Here is a 22791-nt window from a genome sequence, read left to right on the forward strand (position 1 = left end):
GCTACGACGCTTGTCCTTCCATCCGTAGGGTTATTTCAACCAAAGGTAATTGAAGGAAATTGTGCACTTTTGTTCGAAAGCCGGATGCTGGACATTTCATGTATGGAAATTCTCGTGGTGTTCCTACGCAATACGTTTTGCTTCATGGAATTTATAGCCATCATGTCCGGCCATCCGCCAGTCGTTGTATCGGAAAAAAATTTGTAAGTTCCTTTTCCATGAAAATAATGGGGTTGTGAAATACATTCGGCGAAAAAATCGCTATCTTTATTGAGTTCCTTAACGACAAGGTGCTCCGAAGTTCAAACCACAACAATAAATAAATCGTGCTGGAAAAGGAAAAGGCGACGCGTGTCCAACGACCGGTAGCTGGGTAAGGTGAGTCCCTCACTTTCAAATGCCTCTCTTGTACTGTGGTTGCCAGAAAAAGCGCAATTCTATTAGATCTTCCAAGTAAAAAATCTAGCATTCTGGGTAAAAGAATATTTCCTGCCAGATAGGACACTTAACAATCATTAATCCAAACAAGTGGGAAACCGGGAGCTTGGCTTGGAAGGTTTTGTTGATTCTTTATATAAAAATATTTGACTGCTGGATGGTTCCAGTTATATATAACCCATAGTGTCCATTGAATGTACCCGATATTCATTTCGATATAGTACTGACAATTTATCTTAGCAAGTAGTTATTTGACGCGAATGGAACAACTATGACCTACTATAATTTTGTTAATGATAGTTCGATTTCTACCAAACTTTCCAGTGTGATGCTTCCTACCAAAACCTATCCTACTGAGATCTAAGGTGAACTTAAGGGGATCCGCAGTAAATTTTCAAAATATAAAAATATACTATTATTAATTTTATTTGAGCAGATACCGCAACGGGGAATATTTTGAGGCCTAGGTACCATACACTCATGCCATGATTTTTTTCATATTTTTCGGTTGGAAATTTTCTGAGAATAGATCCTTGAAGTAATCCCCCTTTCAAAACTAATATTTGATTCGAAAAATACTAATCGAGACCTTTCATTTGATTATTATTATTATTATTCTGTTAAGGGAAAGTCGCACCGCGTCCTTGAAGAACTATTGTGCCCCTTTTACTGGTTATAGTGTACCTGTTGATCATAGTATCTCAAGCAGGCCAGTAACCGTTAGGAACTTTAGTATGTTCCCCACTTCCAGAAGTTTCAGCTTTGCATCTGGTATTAAGTGTTCTCCCAGATGTATCGACCTACTTTGCACAAGTGCTGGACACTGTCCCAGGACGTGCATAGAGGTTTCGTCCTCCTCCTCACAGAACCTGCAGGCAGTGTCCGTAGATATCCCTAGCTTCCCTAGGTGGTAGTTCAGCCGACAATGACCAGTGAGAATTCATTTGATACTTTACATGACTATATTCGGTGAAAAAAAAAATGTTGCTTCCCTCTTTTAAGCATATGGGGACCCCCTCCCGCTTGGAGTTCCGCGTGTAGCAATGCAATTCCTCGCATGCATAGGGGTTGACATTTTCCAGTTTTCCACCAAATTTCGTGTTAATCGGTACAGTAGTTTCTGAGAAAAGAATGTGTGACAGACACACGCCCTCGCAACATCGTACACGTTTACAGGATAATGTACTTTTCCATGGTTTGAACCAGACTGTGTGAGAGTCCCAAGATGTGAAACCATAAGCGATTTAGGCACAATACCTGTAACCGTCAATATTACGTGAACCCCACCCTCTCGAAACATCAAATTTCTTCGATTTTTCTAGCCAGTGGCATTTACTTAACGATTTCTCTTTAATATTGCTATCATGGGAGACAGCAACATTAATGATAAACATAAGGCGATCTGGTTTCGGCGCCTTTACAGTGCAACCAGAAATGAAATTTTGCAACGTCTCTCACACTGAACCACACATTTTGCACTGGTCATTCTTCAGCTGCTTTTTCATTATCAGCTTTTTAAAAACCCAAGTGATGACCAGACCGTTCTAAATGACGCTCATAAATTCCCCATTTTGAACAAGAGCTCCCCAGCACACAGCCATCTTTTTATCTTCTGTGCATTGTTTTCGATCCGTTCTTGCTCTGGCTTTACCCCACTAAGAAAATTGAAACAAGTCGGAAACCGGAAGCCCGACCCTTCAGGGATGAAAGGTTTTGTGAACTTTTTATGTTAGGATATTTGATACACGATAATTTCATAATGAGTAGTGATTTGATGCGAAAGAGACAAGACTTCTACCAAACTTTCTAGTATGGCGCTTCATATTTCAAACCTAAATTACCGCAAATTTTTACGGATCTAGGATAAATTTAAGGGAGCTTCGCAGTAAATTTTCAAAATATATTAATTATTATAAATTTTTTTTGAACATAAATATCATAACGGAGAATTTTTCGGGGCCTAGATACCATGTGCACGGACCACCACTTTTCCAGATTTTTCGGTTGGGAAGCTTCTGAGAACGGATCTTTGAAATAATTGACCCCTTTTCCTTTCCTCAACAAATGTCAAAACGAATAACTACTTCGGAATGTACTAATCGAGATATTTTCTTTGATTCTCCACATAGCCATATTAAGTGAAAAACATTGTATCCCTTCGGTTTGAGCTCTGGCCAAGCTTTGGTCAATAAGGCGGATTTGCGCTCAATATAATTCGTAGTCATGTCGTGTTCTACGAATTATATAAAGGAGCACTCAACATATGCGAGCCGCTATGGTCACGCTGCTCCTAGGCCAGAGGTGAGGCAGAGTCTGACGATTTGCCTCTGCCCTGGTAAGAAACCGTAAAGCCGCCATCGCTTCACTTTATTGTATCCCTTTTTTTATGTATTGAATGACATTTCAACGCGCAACAATGTTATTCTGCTCATGCGAGGGGGTTCGCAGTTCCAATCTTTCTAGCAAATTTCGTATCAGTAGATGAACATGTTTGTGAGAAAAGTGCGTGTCGGTCTTTCACGCGCAAATATATGCGATCCAAAAGGCAGCAACCTGGGTGATTAACGAGCGATTCAGCAGTCCTTTCATCACTACAAAAATCGTTCAGAAATGTAGAAACCGATTTAATTCTGTTTCTAGATTAAAAGCGGTGGAACTACTCTGGGTGCCCCATCATTGTGTAGAGGGAAATGAAATCTCGGATCATCATCATCAACGCGCAACAACCGGTATCCGGTCTAGACTCGCCTTAATAAGGAACTCTAGACATCCCGGTTTTGCGCCGAGGCCCACCAATTCCATATCCCTAAAAGCTGTCTGGCGTACTGACCTACGCCATCGTTCCATCTTAGGCAGACGCTGCCTCGTCTTCTTTTTCTACCATAGATATTGCCCTTATAGACTCTTCGGGCTGGATCATCCTGATCCATACGGATTAAGTGACCCGCCCACTGTAACCTATTGAGGCGGATTTTATCCACAACCGGATGGTCATAGATTTCGTCGTTATGCAGGCTACGGAATCGTCCATCCTCATGTAGGGGGCCAAAAATTCTTCGGAGGATTCTTCTCTCAAACGCGGCCAAGAGTTCGCAATTCTTCTTGCTAAGAACCCAAGTCTCCGAGGAATACATGAGGACTGGCAAGATCATAGTCTTGTACAGTAAGAGCTTTGACCCTATGGTGAGATGTTTGGAGCGAAACAGTTTTTGTAAGCTGAAATAGGCTCTGTTGGCTGACAACAACCGTGCACGGATTTCATCATCGTAGCTGTTATCGGTTGTGATTTTCGACCCTAGATAGGAGAAATTATCAACGGTCTCAAAGTTGTAGTCTCCTATCTTTATTCCCCGTTTGACCAGCCTCTTTGGTATGGGCTAATGATGTTCTGGGCGTATGGGGATATCCGGCCTAGCAAGATAGCGGAGAATATCTTATAGATGATACTCAACAACGTATTTATGATAACGTTCTTCAGGTGATTGTGAAGATCATTTTTGATGCTTCATCTCCAGGATCTCTGTTGACTGCGGTTATTGCGGCATCCATTTCCGTTTTATAGGTGCCGCGGGGGGCTATTTTGTGGATGGCTTCAGTGTTAACTCTCACCTGATTGTCATCGGGGATTGTGGGTGGTGTTGTTATTCGAGTTCGGAGCACCATGCCAACGAGATAGTGATCCGAGTCTATATTAGCCCCCCTATATGTTTTGACATTCATCAAGGCTGAGAGGTGGCGGCGGTTGATTAACACGTGGTCAATTTGGTTGAAAGTGGTCCCGTCTGGAGAGGCCCACGTATGTTTGTGGACCGCTTTCCGCGCAAACTAGCTACTTCCAACAACCATTTCGTGTGACACTGCTAATTAAATGATCCGCAGTCAGTTATCATTTGTATTTTTGTGTAAGCTATTGGAGCCAACGTATCCCCTGAATACGGGCTCCTTCCCTACTTGGCTGTTAAAATCCCTAAGTATCATTTTGATATCACCGACCGACGAACCGGTTTCTGCGCAAACCAGGTACTTCCAACAACCATTCCGTGTGACAACGCTAATTAAAAGATCCGCAGTCCGTTATCATTTGTATTTCGGTGTAATCTATGGGAACCAACGTATCGTCTGAATACGGGCTCCTTCCCTACTTGGCCGGTAAAGTCCTCACGTATGATTTTGATGTCATATCTGGACAGGCTTCAAAGGTTCGTTCTACTGCCTCGTAGAAGGTATCCTTCTTCGATTCTGAAGTCTCCTCTGTAGGGACGTGAACGTTAATGAGGCTTTTATTTCTGAATTTGTCTCGCATGGACAGAGTGCATAGTCGTTCGCTTATGTTTTCAAAGCCGATAACAACACTTTTCATTTTTTGACTGACTAAGAAACCTACCGAGCACATGGTTTATTGGATGGCCACTATAATATATGATGTAGTGATTCTTCTCCAGGAAACCGGTCCCTGTTCAACGCATCTCCTGTAATGCTGTTACTTCAGCACTATATTGGGACAGGGTATCGGCTAGCTGCTCAGGAGCTTCATCTCTGTACAGGGAGCGCACGTTCCATGAGAAAATGCGCAAATCGTTATTCCTTTGTCGTTGTATTATATGTCCAGTCCGAGGTTCCTGTTGTGGCTTCTTAACAAGTTGTTTTCCATGTAGGTTTGTCAGCCCTAACCCAGTTTTATTGGTTGTTTATATTCAAATTTCAAAGGAAATAAGGACACTGACGAATACGATTTGAAATAGAAGATTCTTGTGTAGCGGATGTATCACCAATTAATTTCAAAATAATATCATTACGTTGTCTTCTACTAAAGACTATACTATAGTCTAGGATATAATATAAAATCCTCATGCCTCACCTAACTTTACGTAACCATGCGTACATTTTTATACATAACCAGACAATCATACAGACAAAATGCTCCCAAATGTTAGGGAAATACGTTACTGTAAACCACTACTAACCTTTATGAGATATGACATTTATCTGGAAATACAGCGGCAGTGGAGTAAGCTTAAAACTATGTATCAACCAATATTCAAATCATTTACAATCCGAGCATCGTATTTGCCCTCTCATATGACGAAATTTCTACGTGAATTACTGATGGACTGTACAATCCTTCCATGCATAGAATAATACATTCGCTGCCAGCAAATCGATACTACGCTTGTACTTCTGTCCATCGAGTTATTTTAAGCAAAGGAAATTGGAGGAAATTGTCCACTTCTGTCCGAAAGCCGGATACTACACATTTCAGATATGAAAACTTGCATGGAGTTCCTAGGCAACATGCTTTCCTTTATGGAATTTATAGTCCCATGTCCACCCATCCACCATATTCCGTGTACCAAGGAAAAATTGGCATATGTAAGTTAATTTCCCATTGAGAAATTGCGGAGTTGAGAAATCAAAATAATCGGTTGCCAATTACTTTTTAAAAATTCTGGCTTTTAAATATATAATTAATTATTTGAACAGTTATCGGTGAGTAGGATATTTTGGAGCCTAGGCACCATATGCTGGCAGCCTGTTAATTAAAATTTTTCGGTAGGATTGTTTCTGAGAATGGGTCCGTTAAAGGGATGACTATTTTCGATCCCCCGCACTCCTCACCTTTCCAACAATGTTAAAACTAAGACCGGCTTCGGAAAGTACTAATTGAGGCCTTTCATTTGAAACCCCCTCCCCCATGATTTTATTTGGTAAAAAATATTACACCTCCCTTTTGCATGTATGCAGACTCCTCCCACCCTTAAATTTGACTTAAAAGGATGTAACTCACTATATGCGTGAACGTTCGCAGTTCCCACCTTTCCATCAAATTTGGTGTCAATCGCTATAATCGTCTCCGAGAAAAATGTGTGTGATGGACAGACAGATAGTAAGTAGTTCAATAAGGTTTTGTTTTACACAAAACCTTAAAAAGGGAGGCATGATAAATTTTAGAATTTAAGTTTCACTTATCGAAAAAATTAACGAATGACGCCAGGATATCAATCAACAAACTATATTCTGAAGAGCCATAGTAACGTACTTTCTGGGGAATACACGAAACAAATGGACTGAATAGCGGGCGCCCACCCCGCTTTCGTAATCTCGTAATATAATAATAGTAAGTGGCGCAACGCAAGCAGTACTTGATAGTTCTGCTTACAGCATCTGTTGGGACCGACAAGTTCTGATTGATCGCCAAACTCCACACAACAAGCCTGATATACTGTTAGTTGACAAGACCGGTCGCTCCGCGTATATTATTGATGTTGCTGTTCCCCATGATAGCAACATTGAACGGAATTACGTGGAAAAGAAGGTGAATTATGAGGCATTGGCTCGGGAAATCAAAGAAATTTGGCGTCTCGAGCGGGTGGTTGTAGTTCCCATAATATTGTCAGCTACAGGTATTGTACCTAAATCCCTCACGGCTTCCCTTGATGTCCTGGGACTTTCGCACTGTCTGATTCAAACCATGCAGAAGTACACCATTCTGCATACGTGCTCGATGTTGCGGGGAGTACTCGCCGGATTCTCCCATTGACCTACCATCGGCCACTACCACCAGCGCCCCTTTAGTTTTTAAGTAGGTAGGATCGTCCGAGCCTAAATGCTTGGCACTTAGTGCTAGTATTAGGTAAAATCCAGCATCTGCCGAGATTGTGATAACTCAGAAGTAAGTGGCGCAACCGAAGCTGCCGAAGTATTAAGGAGCGTTGTATCAAGTAAAAGTCTCTTATTCTGACTGCGTGCCTTTGTCGTTGAGGTTTACTTTTCAAGCGGATGTTCGGTTATTGCAAAACAGCGTGCATTTCGGAATCGCTTTAATTTAGCCCCGTTGGCTCCCGTCCCAGACCGCAAATCAATTGTTACATGAGACACTACATTAAGACAAACTGCAAGTGCGACAAAAGGAAGAACTGGAGTCCCTCGGCCCGTTAGATCACCTGAGAACATTGAAGCAGTGAGAGCGTCAATGTTGCGATCGCCACGGTGTTCTGCGCGCAAACACGCATCTGCCCTTGGACTATCCGATGGTTCGTGTGAGAAGAATTCTTCGTGATGATCTTCATTTTCATCCCTATAAGATGGCGATAGTGCAGGAACTTTCAGAACGCGACTTCAATTCTCGGATGAACGCGTGTGAGCTTCTTCTTGATGTCGTTCCCGAGGGTGCTATTGTTTTTTTTAGCGATGAGGCCCATTTTCATTTGTGTGGGTCGCTTAACAAACAAAACATGCTCTACTGGGCTGACACCAACCCTCGAGAATTGCATCAAAAGCCTTTGCATTCACCCAAAGTCACAGTGTGGTGTGCAATTTCCTCAGCTGGAATTATTGGTCCCTGGTTTTTTGAGGAAAATGAGGTTACAGTGACAGTGAATTCGGACCGGTATGTAAACATGCTACAGAATTTTTTTTTCCCACGGCTAGAAAATTTGGATTTGGGGGACACTTGGTTCTAACAAGACGGTGCAACAGCATACACTTCAAGAGCATCGATGGCTGTTTTGGAGGAACACTTTCCAGAGCGCCTTATCTCAATTAGAGGCGATTTGGAATGGCCGGCACGCTCTCCCGATCTGTCCCCTTGTGATTTTTTTCTATGGGGTTTTTTGAAATCCCGTGTTTATGTGAACCGTCCAAGAACCCTACAAGATTTGAAAACCAACATCCAAGAAGAAATTGCCAACATAACACCTGCAATGCTAACAAGAGTTATGACAAACGCCAGAAATCGGTTTACACAATGTATGGAGAATGGGGGACGTCACCTAACAAATTTGATCTTCAAAACAATGTAAATAGAAACTTTAGACATGTACCTACATTATAAGAAATAAATAAATATTTTCCGATGCCTACAATAGTTTTTATTGAGTTTTGAAAAAAGGAAGTTATGCTGCCGCACCCTGTAAAACCCGGCATCCTGCTTGCGTGATTGGTGACGTTGAGATACTGGTTGCCAAAACGGATTTTGTCGAAAATTAGACTAAAGCTAGCTCAAATAGGATAGTTAACCCACGATTGCAGGGTGGTACAATCCGTTGGGGGCGACAATCTGAATGGATCAGGGCTTTGAACCGATAATACAAGAACATTGAGTTGGGTTTGGACGAAAGTATTTCCAAAAAGGTTGTTGTAGTTTTTACGTTTAAGATGCATATACCTCAGCTAAAACAACAACCACTACAATCAAAACTCTTTTACCAAAGAGAAACAATGATTTTATCGTAATAGCAAAGTTCTGAAATTGTGTAATCGGTGAAATCGTTGAAGACATATTTGGTACAGTTGCCGGTTTCGAAAAAATGTTAACCGAGCTCGTTAATTTGATACCCTACATGACTATATTTGATGAAAAAAAAATTTACACCCCCCTTTTGTATGTATGGGGAGCCCCCTTAAATTGAACGTAAAAGGATGTAACTCACTCTATCTGTGAGCGTTTACAGTTTCCACTTTTCTACAAAATTTGGTGTCAATCGCTATAACCGTCTCGGAGAAAAATGCGTGTGACGGACAGACAGACAGTAAACTAATTTTAATAAGGTTTTGTGTTTACACAAAACCTTAAAAAGGGGCAATTAAGGGACAAAAGATTTAGAGAAAAAGTGGGTAAGGCTGAATTTCATAGACCAGGTATAGGTTCTATCTCTACAATGTGCATGAAGAAATAACGGTCCCGCTCTATTGCCACATACACTGCAGTTTCCGGTACAATCTGCCGATTTCTTGGCAAAACTCCATAGAATTTATTTGCACGGATTCAACCGCAGACCACCAAATAGTCAACATGATCTGTTGGCACTACTTGCCACAACCCAACCATTGAGTTGGTTCTGACCGACCATCATACGCCACAAAGCATTTACATTTTATTTGAAATCAAGATATATGCTACCTCCAATTCAGAAGCAAACTTCCGAACAGTGGCGCATGGGGAATCACTTAAACTCCTTTCATCCAGTTTCGCACACTTGTCAGGTTCAGCCTAATTATAATTAGCCTTAATAATCTCGGACAATATCTTTGAAAATCTTTGGGCTGCTTACAAACACTTCTTTTATAAGGTTTTTTGAGGGGTGGATGTCCCTATACATGCAAAAGGGGGGTGTACATTTTTTTCATCAAATATAGCCAAGTGCAGTATCAAATTAAAGGTCTTGATTAGTACTTTTCGAAGCTGCTCTTGGTTTTGATATTTGTTGGATAGATGGGGAGTGCGAGGGCTCGAAATTGATCATTTCTTTAACGGAGCCATTCTCAGAAACTACTCAGCCGAAATATTTGAAAAAAACCCAAAAGGGTGCCACTATATGGTGCCAAGGTTCCGACATACCATCCATACGGATATTTATTCAAATAAAGTTAATAATCGTATTTGGTTACTATAATTTTTGGTAATTGGCTGCGAACTCCCCCTAGCACCACGACATTTTGTAACAATGTAAAATTTAATACAGAACATGATCCTACCGAGTTTGGTGGATATCGCACCATTACTAACAAAATTATAATAGGCCAAAGTCGTCGCTTCTTTGCAAATTCAAACTGAATGTGGATATTCTTACATAATATATGCATACATTTCGCGTTACGTATTAATGGGACAAATACACATTCAAATGTCTTTCTAAAATAAACACACAAAACCACCGGTAAAGTGTTTTTTCGCTGATCACCTCTTTGCCTCTGAATACCATTTTAGGCATTCAATTTTCGTTGTACCAGAAGTTATACAGTTCATTTTGGTATCGCTGAATACAGCAGTCAATCCCATTCTTTTTTAATGACAATAATAATCGTTGGCGCATAAATAAAATTGGTTCTAAGCCTTGAAGCGTGTTAGGGAACTTCATTGAAAGCTGTAACGTTGCGATAGGAGGCAATGCGCTCGCCATGATTATTACTTGATTTGACTCAGCTGAGTCGATTGGTATTCGATCGCGTACAAAACTCTCTGACAATAATAAGACTTGAATCCCAAACTTTCATCACAAAAGCTTAGTGCTGTAACTACTAGGCCCTCCGAACATTTCTTTTACTAGTTCAAAAATGATCTTGCCAGTCCTCATGCATTCCTCGGAGACTTGGGTTCTTAGCAAGAAAAATTGCGAGCTCTTGGCCGCGTTCAAGAGACGAATCCTCCGAAGAATTCTTGGCCCCCTACATGAGGATGGACGATTCCCTAGCCTACACAATGACGAAATCTATGAGCGGTACCATGACCGTCCGGTTGTGGATAAAATCCGGCTCAATAGGTTACGGTGGGCGGGTCACTTAATCCATATGGATGAGGATGATCCAGCTCGAAAAGTCTATAAGGGCAATATCTATGGTAGGCAAAGAACACGAGGCAGAGCCTGCCTAAGATGGAACGATGGCGTAGGTCAGTACGCCAGACAGCTTTTAGGGATATGGAATTGGTGGGCCTCGGCGCAAAACCGGGATGTCTGGAGTTCCTTATTAAGGCAGGCCTAGACCGGATACCGGTTGTTGCGCCGTTGATGATGATGAAATCCGGAAAATTTTCCATGTACTTTTTGTTGTCATTATTTATAGGATTGAATCATATGAGTTCTTCATCGTATTTTTTTTTTTAATTGTGAACCTTTTTATTTCATTCGTTGAAGCATTGAAGCTATGTTTACCTCTTGATAAACGAAATTGTCCCCGTTTTCTAAATTAAACTTTCCGCTTTTGCCCTATTGCGGTATGTCTCCTCGTTTCAAGAATGTTTTCTTTTCATTTATGTTCTGGATAATATCCATTTGGCAGCCAGATTTTAAAGCGCCATAATGTAAATTTCGTTAGTTGATCCTTCCATTTGTGAAAATTTGTAAAACATTCCTCTTGTCTCTGATATCAGTTTGTTGGTTTGCGTTTAATGCTGTCATGCGGTAAGCCGAAATCAACGAAGATATTGGACTCGTAACAATTTTCGAACATAATTTTTGTTTGGTGCTTGAGGGAGTTCAGTGTTGACCATCTACTCGATGGTGGACCGGATAAACCGGAACCACTTACCCCCCGCTTTTGGGCTAGTGCCCAATCCAAAAAAGAGGCGAGGGCAGAGGCAACTCATCAGACACTGCCTCACCTCTGCCTTGGGGACAGCCTCACCGAAGTGATTTCTGGGGTTATTCGTTCCTTTATATGAATTCGCAAACACGTTATGGGTGCGATTTATATTCAATGAAAATCATTAGTTCAGGCCTAAGTCGGCCGAATTATACTGAATGAAAATCCGTCTAATAAATTCAGGCTTAAAGCGGCCGAATCACATGGGTAATGCTCCTCCCAGAGCGGAGGTACCTGTCTTGGACGACACTGCAAGCCAACCAATTTTCTAATAACTATTTGATCGTGAAAATTAATTCATTATGGATCGTCCTTTGGAGAATCACGTTGGTATTCACCAATTATGTTGTCGACATATGACTCTAATCTAGAGAAAACGATTTTCGTCGACATCTTGAAACACACGCAAAACCCTTCGCCCCAACGCATATAGTGAGTGGAGTCCACCGAGAACTCCTCATGCATGCAAAGGAGGAGTGTAAAGAGGTTTTCTCCTAAGGTACTCATGTGGGGGATTAAATGGAAGGTCTAAATTAATACTTTCGAATAGATCTTAATTTCGACATGCTTGCAAAATAGCGGAGTATGGGGTCAAAAAGAACAAACTTAAAGTGAAACAGGACCGATTTTTGGAAATTGCCCAACTCAAAAATCCGGAAATAATGAGGATGACGAAGTGAAATTTAGACGCCAAAACACACCCCATTCTCATTTTTGTCCAAATAACCTACTGGTAGTAGTAAATTGCCACTTTTTAAATTGACTCCTAAGAATACAAATTTTGCAGTAACATAAAGAATGGCGCATAACACGAGAAAGCTTTGTACAAATACTGGTATTATTATAGTAGCAATGTTATAGCAGATCAAAGTCTTCGATTTCTTGCGAATTTGCTGCATCTAAAGACATCGAAATGATGACGTCATAACACTGGTCGAGAAAGTTGAACTTAATTTTTCCCAATCGGAACTTTCATGTTTATATGAAAAAGGAACACCTAGTTCAATTTAGACAGCTCTGCAGCTTATCATTGAAAATTATAGTAATAAACTATTATTAACTTTATTTGAAGGGATATCGGCATTTCAGAGCCTAGGCACCAGACAGTGGCAGCCTCTTGATTTTTTTCTGATTTTTCGGTTGGGCCGTTTCAGAGAATGGCCCTATTAAATAAATTATCAATTTCTAACCCCCCGAACTATCCTCCTTTCCAACAAATGTCAAAACTATCCCCACTTTGCATGTATGGGGATCTCCACTTAAATTCGACGTAAAAGGATGTAACTCACTGTATACGTGAGCGTTCATAGTTCCCACCTTTTCATCAAATTTCGTGTCAATCGCTACTACAGTCTCCGAGAAAAATGCGTGTGATGGACAAACAGATAGTAAAGCGACTTTAATAAGGATTTATTTTACACAAAACCTTAAAAAACAACTGTTTTACTTCTTTTAAATAGTAATTTAATTTAATTGATTAATTTTGGCAGCTCTACCCTAGATTTAACACAAGGATTTTTTGTTAATTTTAAAATTTTGTCTTCCTGCTTGCTGTACATTTTCAAAAAGCTGTGTAAGCACTTACAGAACTTCATCATGAATCATAGTTGAGAAGCAAACATTCCAATTCAATCCAACCGATCACAAATAAATTGACAAGTGTGGTCCAGATAGTTTGGTAGTTTGCTAAGATACCTCAGCTTTGACTTATAGTGCGTGAACTTGCAACTCTACGTATGTTCCGCACCCACATGACCTCCGTCTAGGCCCTGTTGACTAGTCGAAGCCAAACACTTTATTTTGAATAATCCGACGATCGTTATTTCGTGTAATATTGTAACGTGCTCTCCTGTTCCTATAAACATTGGTAACCGTAAGTAGGGCCATAGTATTTTGTATTTTGGTAAATCGGTGGTGGAAATAACACCTGACAACTTTTGCTATGGGTGTGGAAAAATATCTCAAAAGGCGAAGAGAATTTTTTTTTTCATTTGGAAGACCTGCTGTGGAGCCAATTAGTCATAAGACTGATTGTTACTTCTGTTTGACGCACCTCGCAACATTACGTCAACGTTCAACAGTGTATATAGGTGTGTAGTCAGTGACAAAGACAGCACCAAATTTCGATTCACTACCAGGACCAAATTTAGTAGTAGGAGAATCCATAGCGTGGAAACCGCTCTTGATGAATCAGGCCGAATTGAATGATTTGGTCCTCGACCTTTATTTGCCGAAATTGAAAGCAAAAGTGCTTTCATCTCTCTCTCATCTGTGAGACAAAAGTCACGTACTATCGAGAGTGAAGCAAAGAACTAGAAAAGTTGTTTGTTGTGAAACCCAATTACCGCTACTATTCGTACATCCCTGGTCTTTTTGCTGCACTCTGACAACATACTTCAGTTGAATGATGCCTTTTTATTGATGGACGGAAAAATAGCTTGAAGGTTGCCTTTCTTTAATACAGGGAACATTAAGCTTTTAACTCCAATTGGATACGCAAAGAATGTGAAGGAAACATACGAATCGATGAAAACCACGCTGAAGTTAGTCAATCATGAACAACACGATTGAAAAATTTGCGGAGATCTCAGAATAGTGTCCATATTACTAGGATTAGAAGGCAGTACAAAGAATTCATGCTTCCTATGTTTATGGGATAATCGCAATCTTGAGCAACATTACAATCGACGTGTTTGGCCGGCACGAGACGGAAACACGCCTCCTGGGTTGAACATCATTAATGCTCCTCTCGTTGCACGGGACAAAATTATTCTTCCGCCTTTGTAAATTAAGCTCGACCTTTGAACAAATTTCGCTAAAAAGTGATGATGGACTTGCGATGTTATATCTGAAGCAGAAATTCAAGATTTCACCTACCAAGGTTGGATCTAGCATTTTCGATGGACCTCAAATCAGGGCGCTGTATGAGGACAATGCATTCAGTGGTTGTTTGTGTTAACTTGAATTAGAAGCATGGGAAGCATGTAGGACTGTGGTTCATAATTTTTCGGGCAATAGAAGCCCGGATTACGCGGAAAAAGTCGAATTATTAGTGGCGAAATACAAAGCTAACTGCTTTGCACCAAGCATAAGTTACAGATATCAATTTTAAGAGGTGTTAATTTGGAAGATTCAATCTCGATTTTCACGTGCGAATGTGAACATCAAGATGCATTTTTTCCTCAGCCACTTACTTGGCACGGTACTACCTTCTATGTTGGTGCAACTATGAACTTAAGGGGGGTTTTCAATTAATTTCTAAAAGTTGGTAATATACTATTAGTAATTTTATTTGAGCAGATATCGAATTGGGACATATTTTGAAGCCTTGATTTCATATAAGCGCATCATCCAGTTTTTTTTTCAAATTTTTTGGGTTGAATGGTTTCCGAAAATGAGTCCTGTCTCCCTTTAAGGGTGCACATTTTCACGTTAAAACTAATATAAGATTCTGAAAGTATTCAAGATCTTTCATTTGATACCCCGCATGACTACATCTGGTGATAAAATGTTTACATCCCTCTTTGCATGTAGGGAGAGTCCCTCTTCAACTATACGTAAATTATGTATGCGTGGGATTGCATAGTTCCCATCTGTCCAGCAAATTTCGTTCAAATCGGTTTAGCCGTTTTGGAGAAAACGCATGACAAGCAGTGAATCGGTTTTAATATGGTTGTTTTAGATAAAACCTTAAACAGAACTGCACGAGCGAAAAAAAAGTATGTTTTTTTCTACCAGAACACCAGAACTAATCGATTTGAACATGAAACTTTCGGTTGCGATATTGTGTAAACCAGTGTAATTAACGAAAATAGTTGGCATACGAGTATAATACCAACGTGAAATAGTTTCTTTTCCCGATTCCTGTTTTGTATCTGTTTTAAATGCACATCTGCACACTTGCAAAGTAATGTTAACTCCTAATGTGAAGTTTAATTATGTACATGAATTTTGAAAAATTGTACACAATTGAATTGCCCCATCTCCATATATCATCCAGATTTCGGTTTACTGATTTGTTTATATATAGGAACAATTGCTCTCTTGTGTCACTCGTGAGGTGGTTTTCCATTTATCCAGATTCTTAAAATTATCTAGCATCGATCGCCGAGAGTTTTTAAACAAAAGTTGTTCCTTTTTTAAATGACTTAATTTAATTAAAATGTACGAGAGTTTAGGTTCCAGGTGTTATATTTTCACCATATAACAAAGATTTGCAGTTCTCTAAGTTGCTTCGGCGCATCAGAGGCGATATTTTAACCGAAAAATGAGTTATATGACCGGTACTCACTCATATTACATAACTAGATGAACATGTAATATATTTCTGTCTCCTGACCTCTCTCTTTCTCCTCAAATAAGGCATTCACACCGTCCCTGTGTTGTAATTGTTTGTTCCTTCGATTTCATTATCATCGTATTTAATGTTGGACAAGCGATAAGTTGACAAAAGTGAAACAAAATCAAGGCGGTTGGGATTCGAATCCAGGGCACGAGATTGACAGACTACCCCTCTAATGCTCTCAATATCAACACATTCTTAGAAATTAAGGCCCTCCGCGCACGAGTGGACTGTTTTGCAACCTGAATTGCAAAATGATTTCTCAATAGTTGCTTGTGGACCTGGTTTGCAATCAGTTTATGTTCCCTGTCCGCACACGGGAGTAACTGAATCTGGATCAGTTGATATGTGTGGAGACACGTAGTTCAGTCAGTAACATAAAGACCTTGCGGAAAGTAGTTTTTATACCATGTCAAGTACTAGTTCTTTTGAAGAATATTTGATTGACTACTTACAGTATCGCAGAGTACGAAGGGTACTACGAAGAGAATATTGGCGCCATCCTTACGTAGAGAGAAATATTCAGTGTAGGCTATTCGTAGCAGCGAAACAACTGAATCAAGCAGACCCCAAGATTATTGCATTTTACAAAATGTCTAAAGATCCCTACCTGCATTTGGTTGACACGCTATTAATGAGACTCTATCCCAAAAGAAGTCTAGACAATGTGAAGAGGACTTTCAATTACAGATTGAGCAAGGGAAGGAAAACTATCGAGTGCGCCTTTGGAAAGGCAGCAGAATAGTTCGCAATATTAAATGGGCAAATACGTTTCAGAAATGCAGCAGTGAATGACATTGTAAAAACGGCATGCGTCGTTCACAACTAAGTACGTAAATGACAACGCAGGTGAAACCACGCACACAGGTGAGGTTAGCGAGATGGCGGAAATGCCCGGAATCATGCCGAGACAACTTGTAATATGCGAGATTTCTTCAGAAGCTACTCTGAGGAATTATTTGGCAAACTATTGTAGTGACCGCGGCTTCGCGACGGGAGCGGAATCTCATTCGTCTCTCTCTGAATTAATTTGCTCAAATAATCCATTTCATAATGTGCAATCACCCTAATGTTCGCCGCAGGTTGCACATTATTGAATGCATTCGGGCCAATTAATCTTGACAGAAGGGAATGATTTGCCGCATCCGTAGGCGCACGCGCAGGTTGCTGCAATATGAACCCAAGATAGTTCAAGGCAAGTAACGGCATGCACAACGATTCTCGGGAAGAACAGCTGATCGTTGAAGTGTCTTTTGGATGATGAAGATCCGGCCAAATCCGGCCTTTCACAGAAGGGATATTGGAGTGAAAAGCCGCGTTTGGAATTCAACTGAATGCACGACACGTCATTCATCTTAATTCAAATTACTTCGCTCGGGATTTGTTTCCTTGCCGAGTGAACTTGGTGGATAATTGGAAACAAATTGTGTCTTCCGAGAAACAAAATGGGCGATCCGAACGAAAATTGATTGCTAAAGCTTGCGATTTGTGGCATTTTTTTTAAAGTTGTCACTCTCGTTCAGAAGTCGGTATTAATTGAAACCCCAAATCGTCGATTGGTTGAGCGGTTGGTGCTAATTCTGCTTTTCAATAAACACAAAGCTAATGGAAGTCATTCGTTATTGTTTTTAATGGACATATTCATGTTATGCTTAATATGTTTAAAAATTTGCACAATAATGTGTCCCGATAGTTGAGTGGTTAGAGCACAAGGCTATTATACGGAAGGTCGCGGTTCAAATATCACTGGTGGCAGTGGAATTTGTATCGTGATTTGACGTCGGATACCAGTCGATTCAGCTGTGAATGAGTACCTGAGTCAAATCAGGGTAATAATCTCGGGCGAGCGTAATGCTGACCACATTGCCTTCTACAGTGTACTGTAGTGTACCGTTACATTCTAGCTCGCGTTCTGGTTTTATTCGTTAGGCCGTCACGAATTCCTTCATTTATTGTCTTTGTTGAGATCCGGTGCGGTCCCACGCATCGTAAAAGACACGTTAATTTTGTAGTAATGACACGTGAGGGATCAAAGCACCCAAAGGACCCCCCCCCCCCCCCTCCCCCCCACATTCCCGAGCCTGGCCAGCACAGGGGCGTGCAAGAACGTGTCGACCGAGCACTTTTATGGAGCTTCAATCTTTGCGGGCGGACCTTCTCGGTCAATTTTGCCATTTTTTTTAGGTTTCTGAGATAACTCTGCCCTCTAGGTCGTTGTCGGCCACTTAGGATGATCGTCTGATCTTCCTATTCATCTAAGTTCATTACACTATTTTATTTTTCCTCATACCTCTCTATCATGACAATGAAAATACATTGTACCAGAAACAAGGAGTAATCGTGCAAATAATTAATATTACTTACTACATATTGGATATGTAACTAGAAGGTAAATAAGAAATAAAGCAAATATATCGTTCATATACCTGTCATTTTTACTTCGGTTGCCACTTCATGCCATGCTTTCTTAAATCTTTCCTAGAATATCCAGGGAGATTATAATTGTATATTTCGTGTTCCTCCACCTCTTCTACGAATTCTATATTTGAATTTTGCCCGTTCATTTGGATTTGCATTCATTGCAACCCCGCGACTGACACCGATTTGCGACCGGCAAGCGCGTTTCATATGACTAGTTGGAAACTGATCAGTTTTGTTTTAGTCGACCCATGTGGTGTTTCCCATTCCCACATACATACAAGGTCACGAAACGACTGCAGACGCAACGGTTTTGCAATTTAAATCGCAAAACAATCGACTCGTGTGCGGAGGGCCTAAGATGACAATCTCTCAAAACCGACACTGGCCAATTGGTCGCCTGCAATACACATGGTTAGTCGGACAAAGGGACCAATTGATCAGTTGCTTGCCTAAACTCTTGAGAGAGAATATCGCTCAATAACTAAAGGCAAATTGTTTATATAGGGTTGGGGAAAAAGAAATGCTGTATTCCGTCAATAGATGGCGGCACGTAAACATATCTTGTGTTGTACTTATCATATCGGGTCATACTATACGGCGATTTGGAGACGACTATATGTGCTATAAGTCTCTTTGACAGTGTTGTGATCGTACCTTTCAGTCTCAAGTTGTAGCCCGTCAAAAATGGAAACCACCAAGCAAGAAATTCGTCATATTTTACGTTTTTACTACCTGAGAGGTAAAAATGCAACGAAGGCGGCCGAAAAAAATTGTGAAGTTTATGGGCCCGATACTGTAACGATTCGCACAGCACAGCGTTGATTCGATCGATTTCGTTCTGGTGTTGTGGTTGTCGAAGGTACTGGTAGATCAACCGTCGTAGAAACCGATAAAATCGTCGAAATCATCCGATTGGCCAGGAACTGGGTATAGACCATAAAACCGTTTGGAACTATTTGCAGAAAATTGGATTCCAAAAAAGCTGGATGTTTGGGTACCAGATGAGTTGACGCACAAAAACTCTTGGACCGAATCAACGCCTGCGATGCGCTGCTGAAACGGAACGAATTCGACCCATTTTTGAAGCGGATGGTGACTGGTGATGAAAAGTGGACCACATACGACAACCTCAAGTGAAAAAGATCGTGGTCGAAGCGCAGCGAGCCGGCTCAAAATATCGCCAAGCCCGGATTGACGGCCAGGACGATTTTGCTGTGTATTTGATGGGATTGGAAGCATCCACTATGAGCTGCTCAACTATGGCCAGACCCTCAATTCGCTTCTCTACTGTGAGCAACTCGACCGTTTGAAGCAGGCGATTGATCAGAAGCGGCCAGAACTGGCCAATAAGAATGGTGTTGTGTTCCACCAGGGCAACGCTCGGCCTCACACATTTTTGATGACCCGCCAGAAGCTACGGGAGCTCGAATGGGATGTCCTATCGCACCCACGATATAGTTCGGACCTGGCACCAAGTGATTACCATCTCTTCCGCTCCATGCAAAACGCTCTTGGTGCTACTAAGTTCGCCTCAAAAGACGCTTGCGAAACCTGGCTGTCTGAGTTTTTTGCAAATAAGGAGAGGATAATGAAGTTACCTTCTAAATGGCAACAAGTTTGCGAACAAAACGGCGCATATTTGACTTAAATAGGATAATTCTATGTTGAAGAAAACGTCAAATTTCGATCACAAATACATTTCTTTTTCCCCAGCGCAATATTTAACGAGTTTTCACAACGAACTAACAATTTACTTTCCCCCCTAAGTAGAAGCAAAGCCGCATGAAGTCAAAATAAGTTATTAGCAATCAATTACATACATTTAAATGGCTGAGTAGGTAAGAATCGATATGGGTAAAATTTATCGCCCAAATATGACAACATTTGCACTCACTCAACGCAAAGATAAGCAGAACTCCCTCAGTTGCTTTCAGTCCGCCGACAACAAAACAAAGTGAACTGAAATGACGCTTAGGTGACTCATAATCGCAGCAGAAGGCCCAGTAAGATCGGCTGCAACAGCACCGCCATGTCTGTAGTTGGGAATTTGAGCTTTGCGTTAGTCACTCTAAGAGGTTATCAATGAACAACTCGGGCCAAGCTTTTTAGTTGATGCCTTACACCCCGATCGGCTATTTCAACCGGAAGAATCCTTCCACTCGCTATCGCCACTGCACCCTGAAATGCCAGCATCTTAAATTCGACATTGTGCGCCCACAATTTACCATTTGCCTTCGCGCTCGCCCACAATTGCGTTCAAAGTCCGGCGAGCCACCCGAGGTTTTCACGTCCCAGTTTGCAACAGACAACAAAGTCGCGATCCACCGGCGGAACTACACCTTTCCGGCTCTCAAACTTCTCTCAATCGCCATCGTAGAATTCTAATCACATATTTAGGTCAATTCTCTAATCTATCGGAATTGGCATGTGTGAAGCGGGACGTCTTCTGGAGGCTTTGTACACTTCGTACGACATTCCAGTGCTTTGTACACGCGCCGAGAACTGTTCTATGCGGAAAAACATGCCCCACGCCTCCGGCGTTGCATTCTCGTCGCTGCCTTCGAGATATCAACAAAACAAAAACATTTCCCAATCGGAATGCAACAATCGAGTACAAATCTCCAGCTCGAATCCAAGAGTGTGGAGTGTGTTGAGTGCGCGGGCCGCCCTGACTCAAACACTTTGTCCAAGTTTCTTTATCATTCGACACTCAAGTGCGGTCATAAACCCTAGATCCATCTTGTTTTTCTCGCTCGCCTCTCGTCGTGTCGCACGGGCTCTCATTCTCTGTCCGCAGCGCCGTCCTAGCTGCCAGTGCCACTGACATTTCCGTCCGCTGCAACTATGACAGTTGGACGGTCGACGATACTTTTATCGCATTCCGCGGCACTCTAACGTGGGAAAATCGGCCGCGACTTTCGCGGGGAAATTCCGCCGAGATCGATGGTAATCTCACGGCCTCCACGGCTCTTATCCAACGGGACTTTTGTTCTTGTGCGCTCCCCACATCTCCCGCGGATGTAGTTGTGTTAATGTACGTACGCTTTGCCGCGGCTACCACGACGTGTGGATGTATGATGAAAAACAAAAAAGTTGGAAAATGGAATTAAAGCATTATCTTGAGCCGAAAGCACTCTTCACAAACGATCCGAGGACACTGGGTGCGGGCACTGCGACGTCCAGACATCTTACCTTGATTTCCTTGTCCTTTCATCCGCTGCAAAGTAGAAGGAGAATGAACAACGTTAATTACACCATTTTGCCCATTTGCGCTCCATTCGGGCGCATCTCATCACAAACAAGTATCACTGCATTTCGCATCAATTTCCACTCCGCTTCCGCTCAAAAACATCACATACCTGATCTGACACGCCTGCTGACATTGGCGATGGTGAAAAATTCCCCTCCGATAATTAATCGTCGTCGAGAAAAAAAGAAGTCTTTTCCTTTTCTTGTGTTTCCCTTCCCGTCGTCCGTCCGTTTCCACAAAAACTTGTAATTTCCTTCACTATCTCAACACTTTAACTTACAATACACTGTTTTTAACTAAAAAGGAAACACAGTGTTTACGTTCGCTACACTTTCCGTGTCCTTTCTTGCGTATTAACACCACAATTCGCCGAAAAAGAATCTTTCCACTCGCACTCGGTCTCGTTTCTTTGCCGCAGACGTATAACAATGGCGGCCGTGCCGTGAAAATGTTGCCAGTTGCCGTCGACGTGATATCGATAGTTGCACCACGAAACGTACGAATTGGATTTGATCAAGGTGGCCACACTGTTGGACATTTTTGTCCATTTTTTTGAAATACTAATAACGAAATAATTTTGAAAATTTTTATATTTTTTTACCAAATATTTTCAATTTGAAATGAAATGAGTAATGACCAAATATGTAAGGAAAATATTAGTAACGCTTAACACCAAGATTCAGTTCGAATCGTAATGAAAAAGTCGTTACAACTTTTTTTTTTATTTAATTAAAATTCCAATTTTCAAATGATTTTTCCCAAATTACCAAGATTTCAGATGAAGTGCATCGAATTTATGCTAGGCTCGAATCTTCATCATTTCTTTCAAATTAAATATGTCGGAGGTACTTCGTGTTCGAGGTTTCTTTTCATTATCACATTCAAATGTAAAGAAAACTCATTCATTTATATCTAAACATTGCAGTAGTTGTCATTAAGGTTTTGTGTAAAACAAAATCTAATTAAAATCAGTTTACCATCTGTCTGTCTAGCGTTAGGAATTTTTACACACTAACTCCCGTTTTCTTCCCCGCGGAACCACTAAAAAATATTTTGTCGTGCGGTAGGCATCGCCCATCGATTACATTCGCAACCGCGCCTTTATCGCCTCCTCTTCCTCTCTTAATTTGTACTGAATCCGCCCTACCACGTCGTTTACTGCATTCCAGCTCTCCTGGCATGCAAGCATTTTTCCAATTATATTTTGCTGGTGCTAGTGTTTCTCCCAATGTCTCCTCTAGACTCTTGCTTTCCTCAGAGA

The 22791-nt window shown here is 41.2% G+C and overlaps 1 protein-coding gene across 2 annotated transcripts in view; it reads right to left on the reverse strand.

Annotated features, from left to right (window-relative positions):
* LOC119658992 (YTH domain-containing family protein) overlaps window positions 1-21967 on the reverse strand; it is a 53906-nt gene extending 31939 nt beyond the window's left edge. For both annotated transcript variants that reach the window (XM_038066874.1, XM_038066872.1), the window contains exons 1-2: window positions 21640-21967; window positions 21473-21497 (exon numbers count right to left, since the gene is read on the reverse strand). In XM_038066874.1, coding sequence (XP_037922802.1) covers window positions 21473-21497; window positions 21640-21663 — 49 coding nt within the window. In that variant the 5' untranslated portion in view covers window positions 21664-21967. The remainder of the gene's footprint in view (window positions 1-21472; window positions 21498-21639) is intronic.
* Between the last annotated feature and the right edge of the window lie 824 nt (window positions 21968-22791).

This window comes from Hermetia illucens, chromosome 6 (assembly GCF_905115235.1).
Source record: "Hermetia illucens chromosome 6, iHerIll2.2.curated.20191125, whole genome shotgun sequence".
In the NCBI taxonomy this organism is placed as follows: Eukaryota; Metazoa; Arthropoda; class Insecta; order Diptera; family Stratiomyidae; genus Hermetia; species Hermetia illucens.